Source organism: Protomyctophum parallelum, assembly GCF_964188405.1.
Source record: "Protomyctophum parallelum genome assembly, chromosome: 3".
In the NCBI taxonomy this organism is placed as follows: domain Eukaryota; kingdom Metazoa; phylum Chordata; class Actinopteri; order Myctophiformes; family Myctophidae; genus Protomyctophum; species Protomyctophum parallelum.
In genome coordinates, this window is record NC_139698.1 from 10,808,021 (window position 1) to 10,832,295 (window position 24,275).

Sequence of the window (24,275 nt, forward strand, 5' to 3'; positions counted from 1 at the left end):
GGGAGCTTACAATCTGAGCTGTCCATGGTGCTGAAAGTACGCAGAAAATATGCTATTATGGATGCAAACCAACTTGAATCCCTGGTTTTTATTTTCTCTTTTGTTTCCCCCCTCTTGAAACAGGCCTCCAGAGAGGCTGTCACTGGCCACTATATGTGATGTGCCCTGTGTCCCTCAGCACTGTTCAGGATCATTGTTGATGATGAGATATCTGAATGTTTGGCTCATGGGCACAACATGAAGGAAACTGCAGATGTCAGCTTGTCTTTGTATCGGCTTAGTCACATTGCTTGCTCTGTCTTGTTCATTTATCTCTCTGGCACACAGACACGCACGTATGTACGCACGCACGCACGCACGCACGCACGCACGCACGCACGCACGCACGCACGCACGCACGCACGCACGCACGCACGCACGCACGCACACACACACACACACACACACACACACACACACATACACACACATATGTATGTACGTATGTGCCATTGAAGCTTTCTGAGCTTGTAGTCTTAAGCCGTTAATGTATGAAGTTCAATGTTTTTAAACATCATTCAGAACAAAGTACTGTACTGTGGTGTCCTGACATGCACTATAGTAACAATGCCCCACAGACATAATTGCAGAGTTTTCTGTCTGTTGCTGTGATGTACAGTGGGCCTAGAGCCTATAAGAATGTATATGAAATCAGCTTAAATTGTGTCACGGGGGAGAGAGAGAGGGAGACGGAATATAAGGTAACAAATCAGGCTATAGGAATAAGGAAAAGTAGAAGTTCCAGGCTGAAAGAATTACTTCAGGGGAAATAATTTGTTCTGAGGAGCACGTTTGTGTAATTTCACTGCTGGAAGAAACTGCAGTCACTTCAATGTTAATAGTATTTGTAGTATTTGCACCCTATGGCCAGAAACATAATGAAGTCTGTGTGTTTGACTATAGGTTTGACTGGATTGATGAATTCAATACAATGACCATAATAATGCTTCAGTGCACTTCCCCTCCTTGTGGAGAGGGGGAGGCTGCGTGGAGGTGTGACTTGTAGTCCAGGAAGGAAGTGAGACCACATTTTCATGACAAATGTTGGTCATGAACATGGCGCCATGACTAAATAATCTAAAAACACATATTACACACATGAAAAACCCCATGATAGTGTCTCTTCCTAAACATCATTACCTATGAATATGTATCTGTTGTTCTGCAGCTCCTGTGTACTGATGCTAGAACCCCAGAGCTAGTTTCTGAGTAGCGTACGAGTATATATCAGATCGGTTATTGATTACAGGGGCCTGCAGGTGCTCACAAAGGATAAGTGACAGAATAAGGCAATCTATCATTCTGATGACAAGTCTGCACTATATATACTTTGGATGATATGCTCTGAACTATACCAAGCAGTGCGGTGATCAGAGTCTCGGAGCAATATATGAGTAGGACCTGTAGGTTGACAATGCCTCAATTTGCTGATCATAATGAGCAACAAGGACCCCTGAACCACAGGGCTAGCTGTCGAATCAAGTCTTTGTTCACGTTTTATTCCCACATTGTTGAAGGGATTTGTGAGAGACCATGTTAAAGTTAAGCCTCCTTGGCCTGCAATTAATTTATGCTCCAGTGAATTGCAGGAATTTGCATTTCTCAGAGTGAATTCCAATTAATTTCCGGTGTCTCAAGAATCTGCCCTTTGCCATAAAATACAATATATGTGACTGAGGGCATTCAGAGTGGCCAGCTCCTTACAAAAGCTAAATGGGCTTTTATCTTTATTATCTGGCCCTGGGCTTATGTACGTACGTACGGCAGCGTAACTGGAGAGAGCCTAATTGCCCAAAGCGTTGGCTTGTGGATGGTAATAGAGGCATCGTAAAGTACTATCTGATATCTGCATATGGAGCTCATGTTACACAGCACTTGAAGAATATTGCATTTCATCTGTCAGGTATGGGGGATGGGGGGCCGTCGGTGCTTGTATCTGAAGCCTATTTCATTATTCTCCATCTCTGCTGCCAGACAGTGGCATGAGTGCTCGTCTCATTTCATAGAGAGAATAGAGAATGACAAGATGGAACGATGCACATGACAACTGGGGGCCGAGATTGTAACCAGAGCATTGTGACTGTAAGTATTTCCACAACCTCTTCAGTTGGCCTTCAGATAAGGTCATATGATACAGTATGTAAATATCAACATATTACACACACACACACACACACACACACACACACACACAGAGACACCTGGGGTCCACCAGCGACCAACAGGCAAGTTTTGGAACAGCCATTACCAAAAACGACTCTCCTTGCTAATGCTAATCCTGCCTATGAGCACGTATCCTGGGCATAGAAGCTGTAATATATTTGTGTGCCCATTTATTCTAAAACATACTTTCACGTGACATCAATGTGCTAATTCTAACTCAACTAGCTGCCAATAGAACTGCTGAGCTGACTCCTCCATGTCTACTCTCACTCTGTCAGCGAAGCTGTAACTATTCGTGTGTTGCCCCTTAATATTTTCCATAAAGCCAACAAAGAAAAAGCAGATCTACAAACTCACCACGTGTGGCCCTTAACTAATGATACGTTATCATTGGTTAAAAGGGCGACTTCACCCATTTTCAACCTATATTCATAATGCTCATGATAATATGGTACCATTTCTGTCTACTCTGTGTCTAAGAGGATTGTTGCTGTGGACAGTTCACAAACTGTAGTGACGTCCAGTGATGGGGAAATCCAAGCTAATAGAAACAGCAAGTTATCTTCATCATTTTCTTCCTTTTAAGACAATATATTGAAAGATATATATAATAATAAAGATAATAAAGTACAGACACACAAAAAAGAAAAAGAACAGTTCAATCAAACAACTATACATATTTGATAAACAACAAGTTTTCTATTTGTGGAAAGTTATAATGCTATAATGAAAGCCATTGTTCTCGTGTTGCCGGTAATACAAATCTAAATAAAGACACCTGCCTATATAATGCTGATTGCTGATATCACTCACTAGTAGGTGTGTTTCTGAAGTGTCCACAGACCTCCTATGAGACACAGACGAGTAAAAGATTTGTTTTTTACCATTTTATCATAAGCCTTATAGTGATGACCATTATGAAGATAGGTTGAAAATGGGTGAAGTCGTGAATTAATGATGAATTAATGATTAATGAATGTATAATGTGTAGTTAACCATTAATTAAGCATGAATTACGTGTATGACTGCGCACCTTATGCCGAAATGTTACCGCTTTAACAAAATAAAGGGCAGCTATGCAGTACTGTCCATATACAAACACCTAGGGAGATACTTAATGCATGTAACTTTATAAATTTTTCAAATTCTCTCCCCATGTTTATAGTCCCTGTCACTGCCAACTTAACTTAAGTGCTCAAAGCGGAGGTGAAACGGCGAACAGTCGACGCCAGCGTCCTCACTTCCCACATTCACACACCAATGGTGGCGAGCTCACACCGACCCTCGGAGACCACAGGCGTTTTGTTTCCAAGGAGAAAAAAACGCCTGGGCGAGAGATGCATGAGAACTGGCATATATGAGTGGAGTGAACGAAAGAGAACCTTGTATTTCCATTAACCAATAAGAGTGCAGAGGGGCGTCACTCGTGGAGTCGTGGTGTTCTCCGCTGTGTGGAGTCGGTAGCAGAGAGGGGTTTGGTGAACCAATAGCCGGGATATGGTCAGCCTTAGCCCCTCTATGCCCAGAAAACCATATAGAAAACCATATAGGTGTCTTTCAGGCTGCCAACCTCTACTAGTTGGTCTTGCGGAAGGTGCAGCGAACCATGTCTCCTCTAATCAAAATGATCACCGGCCACATCTTTGCCTGTGAGGGATTTCCGGCGGCCATAGCTTAATGGGAAACAGAAGGTCCCACAGTCCCAGGTTTGATTTGCAACCCTATGGGTATTTGTCGAGGTATCCATGAGCAAGACACTTAACCATAATTGCTCCACCACATGGCTCATTATGACCATCTGAGCAGCCATCAGCTGGATTAATAAGGTCTACACACACATATTCACCGGGAGGGAGTAACACATGTGGAGGAACTTCCTACCACTTCCTCACACAGCTTCCTGCTGAACAACAGGCTCCCCGACCAACATGTAAGGGTCACTAGCACAGTGAACTTGGCCACCCGTGAACCTGGCTAAATGTGTTCGTTGAAGCGTCCAGCCAAGCCGGAGGCACCGTGGAGGATTCTAACACCATTCTCCATGGCCGTGGGCAGGAACCTTACCTCTGTGCCACCCATGGCAGACGCCCATTAGCGGATCAAGCTGCCAAGGAATTGTGAACCATTTTAAAAGCCATGTGCATAAACATTTTTTTGCTGAATATTTATGCCTGAAAACAGATCGATGGCAGGGTAATAGTTTTTAAATTTCATCCATCAATATTAGTCCTCTTCAAGGACTGCCGAGCATTCTAATTTGGATAAAACGAAACAAAAGCAACACCATGTTTTCCGATGAGATTGGTTCCCTCTGGCCTTGTGCTGAACATCATGGCAGAGCATCTCGCCTGCCTGGGTCTGCTGTAGTGCAGAGGTCATTACTCACTGTGACACTCTCAGTCTCCACTGATCTACATCGCATTACCAGCCACTTTATATCAGTCTCTGCCGACCACACGGCCTTGCAAAACTGCTGCTAAAGGATTAGGAGGAGGACCCTGGTCTACTAAGTATCCCTTAATAATTACAACCATAGCACCTACACTGTAAAGTCCTCAATGTTAACTCTGAGGGTGTATACATGTAACCAAATGGACCCTAAATGGTGCATTTCATTCCATTTTGGTTTCAAATGGATAAATTGCTGTGTGCTTTTCGTTCTTCTTTCTTTTGCTACCGTTTGTTTATATTTAATGATAATGATGTACAATTCTCTGACGTAGTTTTGCTAATTATTTCATTGAAATCCAGATTAGAGCCCCTCAAAACGATTTTCATGTTGGGGGACAGAATAATTTGAAATGGGGACCAAAGTCCATTTGGAATTCACGTTGGAACATCAAACATTTAGAACCCCTCGTCTAAACTGCCCAGGGCCCCATGTGTGCGGCATAAATCTACTTCTAGACAGATAGACAGTCAGACAGACTGACCCTAGCCATCTACACTTGGTCTGCACTGAGTTAACATAATGTATATTCTTTTAACAGTTATAAGTACAGTAAAATATAATTGACTATGAATTGATACGGTTTGAGACTGATATTATATGTACAATGTCAGCTGGCCTATACAGCAGGGGCTCTGGGGAACACAATGTAAAGTCTATCAACAGAGAACATCATTGCCAAATAGAGTCTATCAACAATGAAACCTTATCCTTAACAGGCATGGTTTAGCAGTGTACATCCTAGTCGTCCATGTGTGAATGTGCCAGAATCAAGCACGAGTCAGTAATCCAAGAACAGAACAGAACATATGGGGGTCAGCCTTGGCTGAGGAGCTTGATTGATGGCTAGTGGCACCAAGGACTGTCAGAGTCACTTTATCTTGTGCCCGGGGACAATGAGTCCTTGTAATTGTCCTGGTTAAGGCGCTACTTCCATTCCCCGTGGCTTGCATCCTTGTTTTTAGCAGATGGGAAACACATTTTAAAAAGTACAAAAACTGCACAGAAAGCAAAAAAAAGTAATACATCATTTTCACAAGGCAGGCAGTTTTTCTCCACACTAAAGTCTAAACTCTAAAGTATCTCTTTCTCTTTCCTATGCACCTCAGTTTATATGGAGCAGGTAACCTAGTTCTAAAACGGTAAACCTGTCAGGGCATTTTTGGACAAGTAAGACAAATGGGGATACTTATTCTTGCTCTTGGGCTCTTGTTGAATTGTTAGAGAAAGGTATAGTATACCTTGGTGTGTGTGTGTGTGTGTGTGTGTGTGTGTGTGTGTGTGTGTGTGTGTGTGTGTGTGTGTGTGCGCGTGTGCGCGTGTGTGTGTGTGCGTGCGTGCGTGCGTGCGTGCGTGCGTGCGTGCGTGCGTGCGTGCGTGCGTGCGTGCGTGCGTGCGTGCGTGCATGTGTGTGGGTGTGTGAACTCCAGAACTGCAGCATCACTCCCAATCTTCCGCCGTAGTCTGAAAACCGACCTTTTCAGACTCCATCATGGCCCATAGCACTTACCCTACCCCCTTAGATAGCACTTCCGTAGACTTAGATAGCATTTGATACAGACTTATAGCATGTTATGTAGACAGCACTATAATTGCATTGTATATAGTCATAGCACGCCATAGTACATATGTATAGCATAGTAGTATATATGTATAGTTTCATTATATAGATATTCCACTGTTACTTTCTTAGCTTACGCATGTTTCATGATAAATGCTTTTATGTGATGTATTCCCATGCTTTTGTTCTTGGTTAATGTAAATCGCTCTGGATTAAGAGCGTCTGCTAAATGCCTAAATTGTAAATTGTGCATGTACATTTCACGTGCACACACACACATGAACCATCAGGGCTCAGGACTATGCACACACACACACACACACACACACAGATCTTGTGTTAACATTCAGGGCTGGATGCATGTGTTGAGGTGCAATGTCAGAAGATAATTCTTTCATCGAAACTGCATTGCATTACTCATCCATATTTTATTGAAATTACGAATGGTATTTATAATTCCACTGATTTAAATTGAGTTTTGTTTCAATTTAAATTAGTAGGCTACACAAGATGGATTAATAAACTATCAAATTATAGAAGAATCACACTCGTGTTGCATCATCATACATCAGCCAATCGAATCATCACATTCCATGCTCAAACACACCTACACACAAAGCTGGGCATTGGAGGGGCTAGCACCCCTCAAAAATCATTGAATTCCCAGAATTATAACACAAAACAAAAACAAGCACTAAATTTGCAGATTTACTGAGAATAATTCCTGTCACAAACTCTAAATATCTAATTATTTGCAATATAATAAACCATATGTTTAAGAACAGCTTAATGAGAGAGAGAGAGAGAGAGAGAGAGAGAGAGAGAGAGAGAGAGAGAGAGAGAGAGAGAGAGAGAGAGAGAGAGCCCAAATAAATCTAATTGTGGAAAGGGCTTTGTAAAGTTTGTGTCCAGCTGGCATTGTAACCAGACCAGAAACAAAATGGTTATGTCTAATGACCCAGAGCTGTGCTGAATCTCTGAGAAGGTGGAGCAGACAGGCAGATGATGTATCAGGCTAGACTAGACGGTCTGCAACATATTGTTTCCATGAGCTCATATGGCCAAAGGTATCATAATGCTTTCCAGTGTATTTAGTCTGATGTGATGAGGCCAGTTGTAAGATCATTTACCCTTCAATGACAGTGTGAATGTCTGGCAAGTTGGCAACCATCGATTCTGTTGTTTCCAATACTCTTAAGTCTTAACAGCTCCTGAAGTGACCGCTTTGATTACAGCCCTGTTTTGGGTGATGCTGTGGACAAGAGGGAATTCCAAGGGTGATGGCCAACATTCTCCCCAGTTATACAATGTCACAATGATCTCCCTTGGCAATCCTGCAAGGGTATGCTCATGCACTTGAAGTTGGTGTCAAAACATTGCATTTTCTGGAGGCTGCAAGTGAGTGATGACTCGATTAATGACTTGAGCAGCATCGGATGTGTAGTTTGATCTGCCAGGAGTCACACGTCACACTACGTCCTCTAGCCACATGGTATTTTTAGCTTTTTACCCCATTATCTCATGGAAACATTCTATAAACGCTTGGGTCAGTTTTAGGAAGGACTGTCTGCGATCTAAAGGTCAAGCCTTAAAGGTCGGTATGTTGTTAACATTTTGCATCTTCAACTACCATTCAACATTTTGTAAAAAGCCACCAGCTACCTCACACACTAGCCTGGCATGACCAGAATAATATCACTGCAATCTCCCCTTCCTGTGGGCTGTGGCACATTCGTCTGGTTTCCAGGCTAACCTCACACTGTCAAGTCGTCCGTGTTAATTTATCCATTTCTAACTCTTGAGAGGGCATTCATTTGAAAAACATCATTGCATAACAGTATGCATTATGATGTTTCTTACATTTTGAGACAAGAGGACCGCTCTATTAAAATAATAATAATAATCAACTATCAAACAACTCTAAAAAAGTTTCTACTACTTCTGGTAAAGCTTGTACGCTCTCCTTTTTGTGCGACTCACAGGTTGTGTGTCCTCCCATTCCGTAGTGTGCAGCGACTTGGTCCCTTCTCTCAGTAGTCTATTGTATTCCCTTAGAGTGGCCTCCTCTCTCCTCACCTCCAGAGTGGGGAAGGAGTTATAGTTGGTATCCCAATGATGCGGCAGCACCTTCTCTCAGTAGTCTATTGTATTCCCTTAGAGTGGCCTCCTCTCTCCTCACCTCCAGAGTGGGGAAGGAGTTATAGTTGGTATCCCAATGATGCGGCAGCACCTTCTCTCAGTAGTCTATTGTATTCCCTTAGAGTGGCCTCCTCTCTCCTCACCTCCAGAGTGGTGGAAGGAGTTATAGTTGGTATCCCAATGATGCGGCAGCACCTTCTCTGCAGACATTCCAGTTCCTGTATCAGGTGTTTTAGGAGGCCGGCCCAGACAGGTGAAGCATATTCCAGCACTGGTCTGATAAAGGTCACATAAACCTGGGTCAACACATCTGGGGGGAGCTGTGCTCCTTTGGCCACACTCAGATAATGAACCCTTGGCTGAGCCTTCTTCAGCATGAACTGAACTTCCAAGGACTCCCAGTTAGATTTGTACTGAGGATTTTACTGTGTACATATACTGACTCATATAAAGGTCATTCTCAGTTTTGTCATCACGCACGGCCGGTCAGCATGTTTAACCTTTTTATTTTTGAGTGGTGCAACCTATGTCTGTCTGTCTGTCTGTATGTTTAGCGTACCAACAGGGGGCGCTGTTGCACCACTCACTTCAGACAGGTCTGATTTTTAATATATCTCTGCTGCCGGGAAGAAACCACCTAACTCCAAAATGCAAATTTTTCAGGAAATGAAAATTATGTTTTGTTTTCCAGGAAATGAAGAAAACCTTATAGCCTATATTGAAAACAAAGCAATACTGCCTCATCAAAGTTGGTGTTGTGACTTTATTTATTGTTCATAATACTTGCATGAGAGGGGGAGAGGTGACGGAGTTACCTATACTTTAACAAACAGTTTGAGGGTCCAATGGAGTTAAGAGGTTTTGTCCTTAGCTCTTTAGTTTTTACTACTTTTCATTGGTTCAATATTGTTTTAACCAACACACAGACGTAAGGGTATTCAATAGCACTGATTTATGCAACAAATGGAGTTAGGTGGTTTCCTCAGCAACGATATATAACTTAGTCCAAGTTCAGTGTATACATTTTTATGAATGCCACCAGATATCCTGCGTTGCCCTTAGTTGGCACTGGCCCATAATAATAACGCCTCCATCACTCACGTCACGTGTTTGTTTCCATGTGTCTGTCCGCATGTTCTGCATGTGTCGGATCAGATGCAGCACGGTAGACGCAGCGACGCGCGCATAGCAGAGGCTGTGGTGCTGTCAGCCCACATCTATCTTCGTTTAGCAGGATGCTCGTTCATTAAGGCCAGCATGGCTCAGCAGAAGGCGGCATGCCACAGAACACTAATGTGTGCGGCGTCATAAATCAACATTAGAGAAGAGGAGGCATCTCCATGTTAGAGAGGGAGGGGAGAGGCGAGATACTGAACGTGAGGCTGAACTCGTGCCTATTTTTACTTGGCCACTGTGTCGCTCGCCGAAACGTGACGCACAAATTGGATCTTTTGGCTGAGTGTCACGGTTGTACGGCCACCAAGTGTAAATGAGGATTTAGTTTTAACATGGCTGCAGAACAAGCAAAAGCAGACATGGATTATAATCCTTCCATCAGTGTGACATTGTCCTGGAATTGGGGAACAGTGGTGCCTGAATTCAAATTGTATCTTACCAGGGAGATTCAGTGTTATTTTAACTTCCTTATATTATACATCCAGTGAGGACATTTTTACCATTATACAAGCTCGCAAAGGGCATTCACATGATCACCATTTTCAGAGCCAGTTTTTCCAGTAAAAGGTCAGTGGCTGGTGGCTGGCCAGGTGTCTGTGAAGTATAGCAGAGCAGCCCAGAGCAGGGAATGTAATTATGGGACTCTGGCAATATGATCACCTGCCAGTCCGTCTCTCAACACTGGCAAATACGACTGGCATATTAAATGCAAGGTCAACAAACATGGCCATCAGCAGAGCACAGTGAGGCCAGGTTTAACCAATAGATATGAATATAGGGAGAAGTATCATGTATCACCAGTATGATGTGCATACAGTAGCTATGTATGTAACAATAATATAGACATTGTTAAATTTAGTTTCTTCACCCAGCTGATGGCTACTCAGGTGGTCAAATTGAGTGCTCTGGGGGAGCAATTAGGGGTTGAATGTCTCGCTCAATATGCTCATGGACACCTGGACACATAGCCAGGGCTAGGAATCGAACCTGGGACCTTCTGTTTCCCAGGCGGCCTCTCAACCTTTTTGGCTACTGCTGCAACCAATGTGCAGCGTATCGACAGTTATATATGGATCGTCGATATTCAATGAATAACTAGAGTAGAGACATGTCTCCTGAGGAGGTGCGTTTGAAGCCTGTCCTGGACAGGGTCTCAGGACGTAAAAACAAATCCATAGTGAGCACTATACAATATATCGATGGTGAAACATCAACAGCAGTAACTCGCAATACATGCTCCTTCAAACATGGGGGTTTGTACAGGCTTTTCAAACTATATTAGTAATCATAGGCTATTTGAGGACTGTAGAGTAAAAATATATGCTTTCCCAGTCACAAACATGTTTTGCTGCTGAATTGAGCTGAGGCAATGAGTTTGTTATCAAAGACTATACCCTTAGAGTACTATACCTGGCACACACAGGAAACCTGGAAGTACATGGCCTAGGGAAGTGACAAACATGTTTGTCACTCTTCATGGGTGTCTGCTACTCCTCAGAGATGACAGTCCCCAGAACAGGATGCCAGAATATTCTGTGCACCCTCTGACCCGTCGTATGAACCTCTGCAAACTATATCTAACCAGTTCTGCTTTTGTATGCTTACAAATAAGTACTTATGACTCACTATAAGATACAAAAAGGGACATGCAACTCTGTTCAGCTCCAACTTGCAGGAATTTTGGTCTGTCACTTTGGTTTTGTCACTTCGTCCGCAGACACTTATGAGCATTTGCGCCTGTCGTAGACATGCGCAGAGCAAGTTCAGTCAGGGAACCTCAGTCAGCGCGCCGGCCGTTAATTGGGCCACCGCAGCATCACGCTCTCATCCACATGATTCACTCAGCCAATCACACACTCACCCCATCTCATACCGGCTACTTGAACCAGAGGTTTGCATTCCTCTGCCTTCTTGCTTGCTTACACTGCTGCTGTATCAGCGTGCTGCTGTCATACAACCTGCGCTCAATTCTGCTTGCTTACTGCTGTTGTATCAGCGTGCTGCTGTCATACAACCTGCGCTCAATTCTGCTTGCTTACTGCCGTTGTATCAGCGTGCTGCTGTCATACAACCTGCGCTCAATTCTGCTTGCTTACTGCTGTTGTATCAGCGTGCTGCTGTCATACATCCTGCGCTCAATTCTGCTGCTGCTGCCTTTTGTATACTGCGTGCTGCTGTATACAAAGTGCTCACCCACCTCCACCCCAGCTACCACCTGTCGTTTTGGATCTACTGTTTAGGTACGGGGGATTCAGAGTCCCTATGGTTGGGACTGATGCGCTTGACCTGAGTACCTAAAAAGCAGATCCAATACATCGCCAAACCATATTAAATATATTGCATTGATTATCTTATATTCAATAAATATATATATTACATCCTCCTTGAGTTGTCTGACTGAACATTAAAACCTTCATTTAATTTTGTACTGGACTCGAGTTCTCATTTCTTAGTGAGTTTTCCACCACAGGAATCCCCATAATAATCATATTTGAACTGGGGTTCCCGCAAATTAATATTTGAACTACGGACCCGTCACCCGGACAAGCACTTGGAATTGTAGGAGTTGAGGCATTACATTTAGTTTGACTCGGTTCCACAGATACATATTTTGAAAATAGCCTATCTACAATCGGTTGCGAGGCGTTATGAGCTTGTAAATCGGTTACAATATTTGCTTCTTTTTATATTATTTGACAATTTGGCAAACATTTTGGTCAATGCTTTTTGCCCCCAAAATCATGTGGGGGACCCCCCTGGGGGTCCCGACCCACAGGTTGAGAACCACTGCTTTAGCCTGTACATAATGGTCATGAGATGGCTACGGACATCACAGCGAGAAGAAATATCAGCCTCTTTCTTTCTCTGAATAATAAATGGCCATTTCCCAGCATGCCCAGACAGACAGCTCCACGGCCTAGGAAGCGACCTGTCCGAGACAGACGTCTGTCTTCTAGGCCACAAGTTGAAACCACAAGTCAAGCGAAAGCTCTTTAGATGTCAGGGCTGTTATAGGAGACTGGTTTTAACAAGCACAAAGGGCCCACTGTGTGGATCAGACAGGGTGCTGAGGTTGGAACGCTCACCTCCCCCTTTTACTACTTCACATTGCATTTTCTCCCCTTTAATTACACCTGCTCTCCCAAGCGTGACTGGAGGTGTGTGGAACTTACAGTACTCGTTAATATAAATCTGCAGAGAGTCATTTACTCATTTCACAGCATGCCATGTGTGTGAGGTCTCTGTGGAAACATTAGTGTGCCTCACCCAGCCTGCACCCGTACCTCTCCTAGGACAGAAAAGTAAAAAAGACCTCACATTTGAGAAATTGTGTCTGTCTATGAGCATACGTATATCTTCTGGGGATTATTCATTTACCTTATGTGGTAACTCAGTGTTGTTTTAACTCATAGTGTAAAACAATGAGTTAAATTAACTTTTTTTTACCCGCAAATACACTAATGAATGTCCATTATGGAAAGGCTCTGGCTTGAGCTGGTTTACCTCACCTGCAAAGTGATCAGAAATAAAGCTTTCATCATCAGAAAACAGCAGAATGTTATGAAAAAGACAAACACTGCATATTGTACAGTGACCCTCAATACACTAAGGACTGTCCATTATGGAAACACGGGCTCATTATTGGCTTCTGGTTTGAGCGGTTTACTATAGACCGATCACGAGCAAAATAAAGCTTCCATCATCAGAAAACAGCAACATGTCACAAAAGAACTAAAATAACATCTGGAATTATGGGCAAATGGCCACCCTCCTTACAATATCTCAGTCTGTTTCCAGGCACATGACTCCAGGGATGCGATGCGAGCTCCGGGAAGCACTGACTTGTGAAACTACAGCCGTGACGGCACATCTTAGGTCCACAGAGAGTCTTCTTCTCTGCTAGCGGCAGTTGGAAGGAGATGCACAGGGCATCAACACTACCCAGAGCACCAGATCAGACAGAGTTCCAAAGAACAAGAGCGTTGTGAAAAACTTCTAGAAATGATCAAGATTACACCAAGGGCCAACGGTGGCATGGATGAATACAATCCTTTATTTTTATATAATAAAAATATGCTCAGGGAAGACAAACATATTTCAACGTTTTCCCCCCACAAAATGCATCCATTGTTCTTTCAAAAAGAATAAATAAAAAATAAGGACATTTCACTGCTAAATACAGGCCTGACAAACTGAAGGAAATGTGTGGCTGAGGACTGTTATTGTTATGGTTTACTGTATAGCTGCAGGCAGTCAGTTGTTAGCGCCGTGTGTGTGAGAGAGTATGTTATCTAGGTGGTCTTCAATATGCTGACACAGTTCAGTCCTTTTGATGAAGACCAAAAACACACTAATGAGCCATGCTACAGTATTTATTAAGCATGGCACATTCTTCAAAGGAATACCCTATTTAATATCACAGAATGGTGAGGAAGGAAATTGTAAAAGTAATAAAAGCATAACACTTTATATTAAAGCCAGTTCAAACAGGGACACATGAAAGCGTAGCCGACTAAGCTTATTTCCATAATACCTGGAGTCAGTGTGCCCCATGATAATCTTCTGTTCAATGTGCTTTGTGATGAAACAGCCTTCATTTGCTGCTCAAATGTTGTTTTGATTTTTTTTTTTTTTTTCTCCATCAGATTCACAGGAGTAATTAAACGTATTGGGAGATTACATCGAGGCAGTTTCTTCACCTATATACCTAATAGATAGATTAGCTGATGGAAGCTACTTCAAATTTAGATTCTAGTGCCCTCCCTTCAACTTGACTCACTCACTCTCTCTGTCCTGCAGACAAGCCCAAATCAACTTTGCCCCCTCCCCACGTAAACATTCTAATATGAAGCTGAAAGTAGCACTTTGAAAACTACAAAGATATTGCATTGTTTTGAGGTGTGTAATGTGAGCCAAGTGCTACCTCTGTGGCAGTGGCATTACCTCAGGGCAGCATTAGTGCTGTGTGAAAGTAGAAGTGAGTGTGCTCGTGTGTGGCCCTAAATTCTTCTGCAAGCCATTGCTTTACATTCCTCAGACTTGAGATGAAAGGCCCTCAGTCAATAGAAGTGAGCAATTCAAGGCATTTTATTTAGCTGAAGATCTTCATGGGAAAAACAACTATTATAAATAACATCCACCTACTAAATGCAAAAACTATAAAGTGAGCACTATAAATATTCAAAGTCCTACATCACTAAATCACATATTAAAAATAATTGACTGTTTAAGCAGCATACCAATGTGCAGTAGAGGCATGTTGAGAATGCTGGAAGTCAGTACCGCAGACTTGCCAGATATATTTGCCATCTTATTTAAAAAGTCAAATAAACTCCATTTGTTTATCCTTTGGAGAAAAACAATAAACACGGGACAAAAATCACAACACTGTCCATGATTCATTGTCCTCCATGCAATGGTTTAAGTGCATGAAACAAAGAGAATTGGACATCGTTATCACAAGGGCTGTTGTGTGGACAGGGGCATGCACAAGTGGCTGAATGGAGGTCGTGACATCAGTACAGGGACTAAGTTGAAGTGGCAGAGGAAGCCGCTCATGCATGCATATCGATATTGCAATAGCATAAAGTCATGTAATGTCCCCTTGCAGGACCAAACGTGTCCTGTCCTCACTCAAACATCTGAATTGATGCTGAGGTTGGCCATCCGCGGATCAGTGTTTATCTCATACCTATAATGGTACCCCTCCATGTGGTCCCTGCACGCGTCACGGATGTTGTATATCCAACGCTTGATCCCCTTCCTGTTTAGGTAAAGCACCAGCAGGAATATGACACCAATCAGGCACAACACCATCCCCAGGAAGACATACGAGGTCTCCAGTACTCCTTTCATGTCACCGGAATAGGTGCACTCCAACTGAGACGGCTCTAACTGCAACAGAGGCAGGTTTTTCAGGCCTTCTGGGTCTGCACAGGTCAGGTTCTGTGCGTCGGTGACCTGATCTGAGCTTTTCAGCCAAACTACGAGGTCCTCAATCAAGCAGTCACAGCGCCAGGGGTTCCCTGCCATGTGGACCTGGAGATCAGTCTTGAGGTTGAAGTCTGCCAGTGTGGTGTTGGGCAGCTCCCTCAGACCGTTGTCCCTCAGGTCAAGTTCCTGCAGTGGAGGATCCCGCAGCGTTCCGTTGTGAAGAGAGATGATGGAGCTGTTTTGCAGGCTGAGGTTGGTAAGCCTAGGGAGTTCCATGAATATTCCATCTGGCAGAACCACAAGGTGATTGTTCGACATGTCCAAGTTTGTAAGCTGGACAAAATTCCCTTTCTGTAGCACACTCAGGACCACGTCCATAGAAGAATAGTTGTTGAAAGAACTGCTGAGGTTCAACACCTGTAATTTATTGTCTTCAGAGAAAGCTATAGCACTGATATTCATAATTTTGTTGTTGCTCAAGTCCACACGCTCGAGGTTTGGTAGGTTGTGGAATGCCCCTGAATCCACATACTCCAGCTCGTTCCCATTGAGATACAGCTCTGTTAATAGGTCGAGGCGGGTCTGAAAAGACTCCACACCGATACGGGATATTTTGTTCCCTGTAACGAACAGTTGTCTTGTGTTGGCTGGCAATGGATGCGGAATAACCGTTAAATCCTGGTTTTGGCATTTCACAGTTTGTGTGGAGCACAAGCATTTATCCGGGCAACACTCACAACATGACAAAACTAAAGCTAAGAAGAAAAATGCATACGCAAGACCCAACTTCTTTGTCCTGTTTGGGATTTTTCCGCGTAAACGCCCAAATAAACTCGCTACGCACATTTTTAACTCAATTGGTTTAAATCGAACTAGAATACCGTGGAAAGGATAGGTTCAGGACAAATACTACCTCGGCTCGGCTGCTCGGCACGACTTTGTTCCTCAGTCTGGGTGGGAAATGGGAATGGAAACTTTTCAGCGTTTCTCCCACTTTATCCCCTTGGATCTAGTCCCACGGTCCCACCTCCGACACAAATCTGTTGGAAACGACCCAAATCATAACCCCAAACCGTTCTGGTGTGGGGCTTACATATCCATGATGTCCAGCGGGTTAACTTGTGCGCCAAGCTCGCTAAGTTTAAGTTATATCCCAATCCTCTTCGTGGTCATATTTGTTTTTCCCATCTGAGCTATGAAGCCTACGATGAGTATATCCTCTTGTCCTGTCGGTCGAAATGGCCTCCTTAAGACGGCAAACAACTTCTTTTATTTCTCTGAAACAAACAATCTGTGTCTCCCAAAGGTGGCATCCATCCGTCCGACACGCGCACTAACCTCGCCGATCTCCAAGCCCCGGAGAGAATGATGAACGCTCCAAAATAGTGCCACGGTGCAGCCCACCGGAGTCTCGGAGAACGGGAACATACCACTTCTCTGGTAAAAGGGGCGAACAATGAAACTTTTTTTTAGATTGCAATCGGTCCGCAAAATGAAGATTCTTGTGTTATGTTTCTATTTAATTCACATTTCACTTTTACTTAAAAATAAATAAAAAATAGTCCCGTACAAGAAAATCGCAGTTTATACTAGGCCGGCTATAACTGAGATTGGTATGCGCCAATTTCACTACTTGGGATTTAAGACAATATATAAGACTATTGGTCAAACAAATCTAATAAATCTATTGCGATATTACAAATCGGATAATTGAATCTATATATGATAGGCTAGTGTGCACGCGCACATGGCATTTGAAACGTTTCAGCCTATCTAATATAGTGGGAGATATAGCCTCCTGTAAGTGCCATATTTCATCTGGAAAAAGCAGGATTGTTTTATAATTAAAAAAATAAAAATAACAAAATGCTTCCATAGCACGCAGAAACAATTGATAGAAGACTCTTCTAGGTCACCCCAGACAATGCACTGCACACCACCAAAAATGGAAATTTAACCCATGTTGACTTATGCATCTGCTGTCTGTGATGGTGTCAGTTCACACAAGCCCCCCCTTCGCTGCTGCTGCCGGTGCACATGCACGACCGACACACATGCACGCATAGGGGAGAGAGGGAGGCGTCCAGAGAGAGAGAGAGACACACACACACACACACACACACACACACACACACACACACACACACACTAGAGCACAATATTGTAGTAGCCTTAAGGCTTCCTTAATAGTAGGCTAGACATTATTTTTCCACACCTGTTTTGACAATGAACATAACAATGCTTAATGTTGTGGAACTTGCGCTGTATGTTATTGATAGCAGGAATGCCAACTTCGTATAAAGTATATAGAGTATACAGACAGGATTCCCCCTTTCCGCTATGTCTAAATGTCTAAACCTCACTATGCATAAACCTAACCTCAAAACCACGCTGCACATCCGAGGCGAGTCGATTGGAATGTTATTTGGCTCTAAATACTAGTGAATACACTGGCAGAACACACTAGTCTGTGACTGATGCTAAACTAATCCTTTATATGTACAGAGCACAGCCTGATGACTGAGAGAGGCTGCCACAGGCAAACCTGGCTGGCTCAATAGAGCAGACAGACTGTGCACCCACAGAGCTGAATATTTAACTACCTGCCAACTACAACAGACCAGAGTCACATCCCGCAGATGAAACATTCAAAAAGAGTTTGAGAACACCACTAACAAAAAAAACGTCCATATTTGCTGGGTGGGTGGGATGACTAGAGGACAGAGCAACTGCAGAAAAGTTATTTTGAGAGAGAAATGTCCTGCAAAATGAATACAATATGTTATATTTTGATGGTAACTGTTGTATAACCATAATTTTTGCACTCGCAATATATAGAGTTCATGCTTTTGTAGCAGTGGCTCAGAGCCTCACCCTCAAATGTCTAGTATCTCCCCCAGTCCATAGGGATATATCCCTTTGGTTTAGTGGTTAAGATATTGGACTTTCACGCGGGAGACCAGAGTTCGAATCCCATGTGTTTTCATGTACCTATTAGCATGAAATTATGATAAAATTATAGCAATATAAAAATATATATTATTAGATAAGTCGGCCCTCCTGGTGGGGCTATACCAGGCCCACGTGAAAAATCGTTGCAGAGGTTCTTCTCTGTCATCCAAGCGAGTGTGTGTTCACAGTTTTGTTGCGACTAAGACAATGGTGCCGGAGATTAGCTGCTCACAGACGGACACACACACGGACAGACGGACGGAGTGACGGACAGGGTGCAAAACGTAGTCTCGGCCACACCTTCGGCCTGGGGGTGAAAATAAGCAGGCTGACACCCACAAGAGACACACACAGAGAGTCTAGCTTTGCACTCCATGTTACATTCATGACGATAGAGTGGGAACATGCTATTGGGCCTATGAGACCTCTGTAGAGACCTCCTTCTGTCTGAGAAGGCCTATCTGAGACCTCCTTCTATAGTGTCTCACTGAGGGGCCCCGTGAGAGAGGCCCTCTCCACATGAGGAGTCAGACATGGAGAGCTGACAGAGGTACATGAAGACTAGCCTGCATGGCTGAGGCCTGACTGCTTGGACAGACTTTTAAAACAGTGCAGGGAGATGACTAAATACCTGAACGGTACATGTAGTGCTGTAAGTAGTAAGAAAACACTGAGTAATTGACAATTTTGACAAGATATAGCCATTTTATGATTACGTTATATACTCACGTCAACACCAACCCATGAAGTATCTTTAAGCTGACTTTATAGGCACTGTGCATGTAAGTCAATAGGTCTATTGACTTACATGCACAGTGCCTATAAAGATAATGAACCTGCAGGTTTGCTATAGATTAGGCTACTCCCTTTTGTGTGCTCATATAGAAAATTTGTGTTTGATTTATTATGATTTTGTTCAGAACTGAGCAACTTGCAATGGGCCTGGTCTTCAAGATAAGCAAGAAACCAGAGATACCCAACCCACATACTGTACCTGTCAGACTATACTTCAATAGTGTAAAAGACACACACAGGCACACCAGAAGGAGCCCCACTGATCTCACTGAACCCAGTTTCCTCAAAAATGGGGTCAAATTCGTTCTACTGCTATATGCCACCAGAATTCCCTATCAACAGTCCTAAATAACTTTACCCTCCAAAAGCACTCTTAAAGAGCACCAATAGGTGGCTGAAAATTGTAACTGCATGGCCCCAGTAAAAAGTAGAAAGTCTAAGCTTATCACCAGAGATGCCACCCCCCCGCCAACTGTTTACTGTACGTATATCTTTCTTGTATTACTAATCGTAATTTTTCTCATAATGATGTTTTGATGCATATTAGTGAATACTTTTCTTTTGTATGAATCTGTGCCCCCGTGCCTTTTTTAATCAATTTTATTCAGTCTATTCAGTCCGAAAAAAATCATAACCGTGTGAAGTGAAGGGTGCTCTTACATCATCCATTCATTGTCAATGGGAATTAAATCTTTGTGTGGGACAAAAATCTACACTGTCTATAGCTGAATATAGCGCCCCTCAAAATAAAACATCATGTGCAGTGGTCGACAAAAGCCTACTCAACTCCAACACTTATAGTCTACCCCTCTTCAGTGTTCACTGTAGGCTACTGATCTTGTCCTTCTAATGGAGCAGGACAACAGCAATTAGAGAAGGCAATGGAGCAGCTTAGTTAAAGCCTCTTTTATTAAGGTACAAGTAATGACTGAAGTTTTGAGTCATGACTGAGGAAAGGCTTTTTGCCTTTATTGATAGATTTACAGTAGTTTTGACAGGAAAGGGGGAGAGAGATGGGGGGGGAAGACATGCAGCAAAGGTCGTTGGGATCGGGACTCAAACCCGCAACACGCTGTCAGGTTACCTACCTGCCTATAGGTGCCTGGACCGCTCGGCCGGCCCAGGCCGCAAGAACTTGATTTTTGTACGGAATCTCCTCACGGGTCACAGTGGTCAGTATAAGAATACTTTGAAGACTATAACAAAATGTATTTCCTATGCCACAAAAATGTGGAATGCCCTAGCCTAACATAATATAAAGGAATTTGTATCCCTATACTACTCTCCTTCAAAACCGCTCTCTCACTTGGCCAGCGGGCGCCCATTATCTTCATTTCTAAACAATTTATATGATATATATATATAGTACTGTATATTTATGTCATTAAATATTCTGATGAATTGAAAATGGAGGACCCCAATGGAAACAAGCCTTCTTCAAACTGTTAATAAAGTTTGGGGGGGGGGGGGGGGGGGGGGGCTTGACCGTAGCACCCAATAGGGAACCAGGATGATTTACTGCTCTGCTCTGCTCTGAGCCAATCAGAAATCATAGTACTGCCCAAAACCTGCCCCCCGCTGTGCTGGGTTCCGCCTGTCTGTCAGCAACAACATTATCCTACAGCTCTTCTGCACCCAGCCGGGTTTCTTTCCAAGTTGACTGTAAACTGTAAAACACGTTGTTTTGCATTTATTCAAAGTATAATGACACAGTGGATGTGTACTGTTGTTGATGCACGCTCCATGACTTCTCCTTTCTTCATCTAACGGAAGGTGAGAGGAAGAACAGAAACGGTCCGCCGGGTCCGGCTTGTTGTTTGTAACGTCGTTAGCTAGCTGCTTCGCTGCAGCTGCATACATAGCCTGATGCGCCGCAGGAAATAGCCGATCTACAAGCTCACAACGCGTCGCGTCCGCGACGCGTTGTGAGCTTGTAGAACCGCTATTTTTTAGGAGGAGGCGCGGCACTTAGCCAAGGAGCTAGCGCTGATGTGTCAGTGAACGTTAGCTGCTGTGCTTATGCCAAATTATTATGTGCATGGCTTATTATGCTGTTATAATAGCAGTTGTGACACTAATAGTTCCCTGTTTCTGCAGTGTCTAATAAACGCTAATATTGAAACTATAATAAAGGCTAGTAGTTGGTGTCTCTTTACGTCCAGGCTCCAGCTACGCTATTACATAATGTTATGACGGCGTTTGGTGGGGTTTAGAGTCAATTCTGACGCCAAAATATGATACTTTAGCAAAGAAATAATGCAATGAATGAATTGCAGTCCAGGATTTGGCTAATCATCCAAGCTAGCCTAGCTCTGAACCTAGCCCCTCTCGGAACCCTCCATAAAGCTTTTCTGACATTAGTCAGAAACTTCAGTAGCATTGGGTCCTGCTTGGAGGGCTACTCTGAACCCTTGTTGCATAATATTATCCTATTCACTTTCAACCTTTCAACCAGCAACTCGATTGCTGAGAGCCTAATACTAGCCTATATACAACCCAGATAAAGGTTGTAAGTTGTAACTTCTTTACGAAACTATGCAATTCTGTACCCAATTGAATTCTCCAAATATGTTACACATGGTATTTGTCTAGTATAGCGAAACTATAGCTGGCAAGAGTATTGTCAACAATAACTTGCATTGCTCTGCTACCAATGCAAATTGACCATAGGCAAAACTTATGGGCAGTGCAAGTGTGACATTTGCATTTCCTTTCTTTGGCAATGTTTCCCATGCCAAGAACGATTTTAAATGAAATTAATTTAAATTGAATTGAGGGAGAGAGAGGGCATTATGATTCATTAATTTTGAACAATAATGTGTCGGCAATATTCTGTATTAGTCAGCTACCAATGCAGATCGATCACAGAGGAGGCAAAATGTGTGACTCTTGCATTTTCAGGTCTATATAGCTTTCAACTGTGTTTTGCAGGTCAAAGTGGTCACCTGACTGATTGATTGAAAATTGTATTCACTTTCAATTAATCTGAAACTAGCTCTTTAACACATGCCTAAATCAATTAAATGGATTCCACTTAGGTTTAATGTTTTTTAATGTAGCATCATGGTTTAACATTTTGAGTAAATATTCACTTTTTCTTTCTCAGGTGCATCTTACAATTATGGAGTTTTGAAAGCCCGGCAGAGTGTTTTGGGGGGAAAGGGACCCTTTCCCCTCAAGTTGGATGCTTGGACTGCTGGATGATGTCAGAGGGTTGTTGAAGTGGTTGCCTTTTTGTAAATTATTTAAAAGTAACAAGTGAGAAACTATTTTTTGAATATTTGTAAAATTTTGTATATATAGAACTTAATAATTATTGACGTCTTGATGCCATTGTATACTGAAAGCACCTTAGATTGTATTGTACTGCCGCCGGTCGAAATGGTAGATTGAGACAAGTCCAAGTAAGGCTCTGGGGTTGCTAGGGTGCAGTGGAACCTCAACACAAGCACAATTCTAGCACCTCAACTCTCTCATCCATATCATTGTATAAATACATCACTTACTTTGCGTGCAGCTCTTTTACGATAACTTAATTTGGTAAGCTGTGCTTGCCTGGAGGGATATTCTCTGGAGTTTTTTTGTTTGTTAGTTTGTTTTGGATTTGTTTGTGTTTTATTTTTTATTTAGCTATTGGTTGTATAGGTTAGGGTTAGGGTTATAGGACTGGACTGGAGGATGAGCCTAGCTACACCGGACTGCACACCAAAATGCAGCTCACCTCGCCATGCGGACGAGGTGGTGGCGGCCATAACCGGTGGCTCTGAGGGACAGCTGCGAGGGTTCCTCACCGCACACTGCCACAACGCAGCCACTTTGAGGGATGCCTTTGGTCGCAGCGCCCTGCACCTGGCTGCCTCGCTGGGCAAGAAGGCCCTGCTCGAATGGCTCCTTGAGTGTAAGAATGCTGACCTGACAGTAAAGGACAAGGAGTCTGGCTGGACTGCTCTGCACCGCAGCGCCTTCTACGGACATATCCACTGCCTCATGACCCTGGTTAAGGTGGGTGGCTGGTGGATCATGGGTGTTGCAATGTTAGATTATAAATCATTAGAAAGCAATGCTATCCACACACTCCAATTAGTATGCTTGTCGATGCAATGTTTCAACTGAACACTTAAAAGTAAGGCATATTGATAGATTATAACAAAGTTATAGATTCTACAATGTCATTATTAGCAAGCAATAGTGATTGATTTCCATGTAATCAAACAGTGCTCAAAGAGTGTCTTTTAAGACATTTTCTAGATACTTGTCATTTGAAACTTGAATAATGGTGGCTAGAATGTCCTTTTTCCTTCTCTTATTTTAGCATGGTGGACTACTCTCTACCCAGGACAAGGAGGGTCACTCTGTCCTGGACTTAACAATGAAGGACAGACCAGCACATGTTGTATTTAAACACACCGGTAAGAAAAGAAAAGCTATGAAAAGACATTCTCTGGAACTAGATTTAAGTTGTTGTGCCTCAGTTAGCTCGTGCTTTTACTGGAATGGTTTTTACTAACTTCAGCCATTTAGCTGATTCTAATCCAGAGTGACTAATGAAAGCACAAAATAGTAGTCATAACAATTTACAATTTAGGCATTTAGCAGACGCTCTAGGAGTCATAACAATTTACAATTTAGGCATTTAGCAGACGCTCTTGACCCTCATCAAGTCATCAATCAACAGGTGGCAAGTGGTTGAGTAATTACAGTTCTACAAGTATGTGCTACAATACAAAGTACAGCAGGAGGACATAAAATCTGTCTAAATAACAAACTTGTCAGATTTACTTATTTTCTAAATAACATGCATAGCATCTGTGAACAAGTAAACGCATATCAACGTCTGTCTAAATATTAATAACACAACTAGCATCAAACTAATGGGCCAACATGACCTGGCTGCAGACAAGAATGCGGACCTCCACAAAAAGTACTTCTGTAGTTGCCAGTAAATCACGTGACCTCCACAGCGGAATTCGATCCTGAGCTACTTCACTAAATCAGACTTTTGGTGAATCAGTTAGAATCCCCCATACGGGCCCAGGCCGTAGCGTAACGGTCTGGGCACCGGACTGG

General features: G+C 43.0%; 3 protein-coding genes across 6 annotated transcripts in view; 2 read left to right on the plus strand and 1 right to left on the minus strand.

Moving 5' to 3' along the window:
* The window catches only part of ube3d (ubiquitin protein ligase E3D), a 47,781-nt gene extending 30,930 nt beyond the window's left edge, over positions 1–16,851 (plus strand). Inside the window, exon 10 of the mRNA XM_083761474.1 lies at positions 16,768–16,851. Within this exon, the coding sequence (XP_083617600.1) occupies positions 16,768–16,830 (63 nt within the window). The 3' untranslated portion in view covers positions 16,831–16,851. The remainder of the gene's footprint in view (positions 1–16,767) is intronic.
* tpbg (trophoblast glycoprotein) lies at positions 13,559–16,818 on the minus strand. Its single transcript, XM_083761476.1, has one exon. The coding sequence runs from the start codon at positions 16,305–16,307 to the stop codon at positions 15,162–15,164; it is 1,146 nt and encodes a 381-aa protein (XP_083617602.1). The 5' UTR covers positions 16,308–16,818; the 3' UTR covers positions 13,559–15,161.
* A 3,956-nt stretch (positions 16,852–20,807) lies between the features above and the next one.
* ibtk (inhibitor of Bruton agammaglobulinemia tyrosine kinase) overlaps positions 20,808–24,275 on the plus strand; it is a 39,711-nt gene continuing 36,243 nt past the window's right edge. For all 4 annotated transcript variants that reach the window (XM_083760902.1, XM_083760903.1, XM_083760904.1 and 1 more), the window contains exons 1-3: positions 20,808–20,981; positions 22,315–23,210; positions 23,521–23,617. In XM_083760902.1, coding sequence (XP_083617028.1) covers positions 22,887–23,210; positions 23,521–23,617 — 421 coding nt within the window. In that variant the 5' untranslated portion in view covers positions 20,808–20,981; positions 22,315–22,886. The remainder of the gene's footprint in view (positions 20,982–22,314; positions 23,211–23,520; positions 23,618–24,275) is intronic.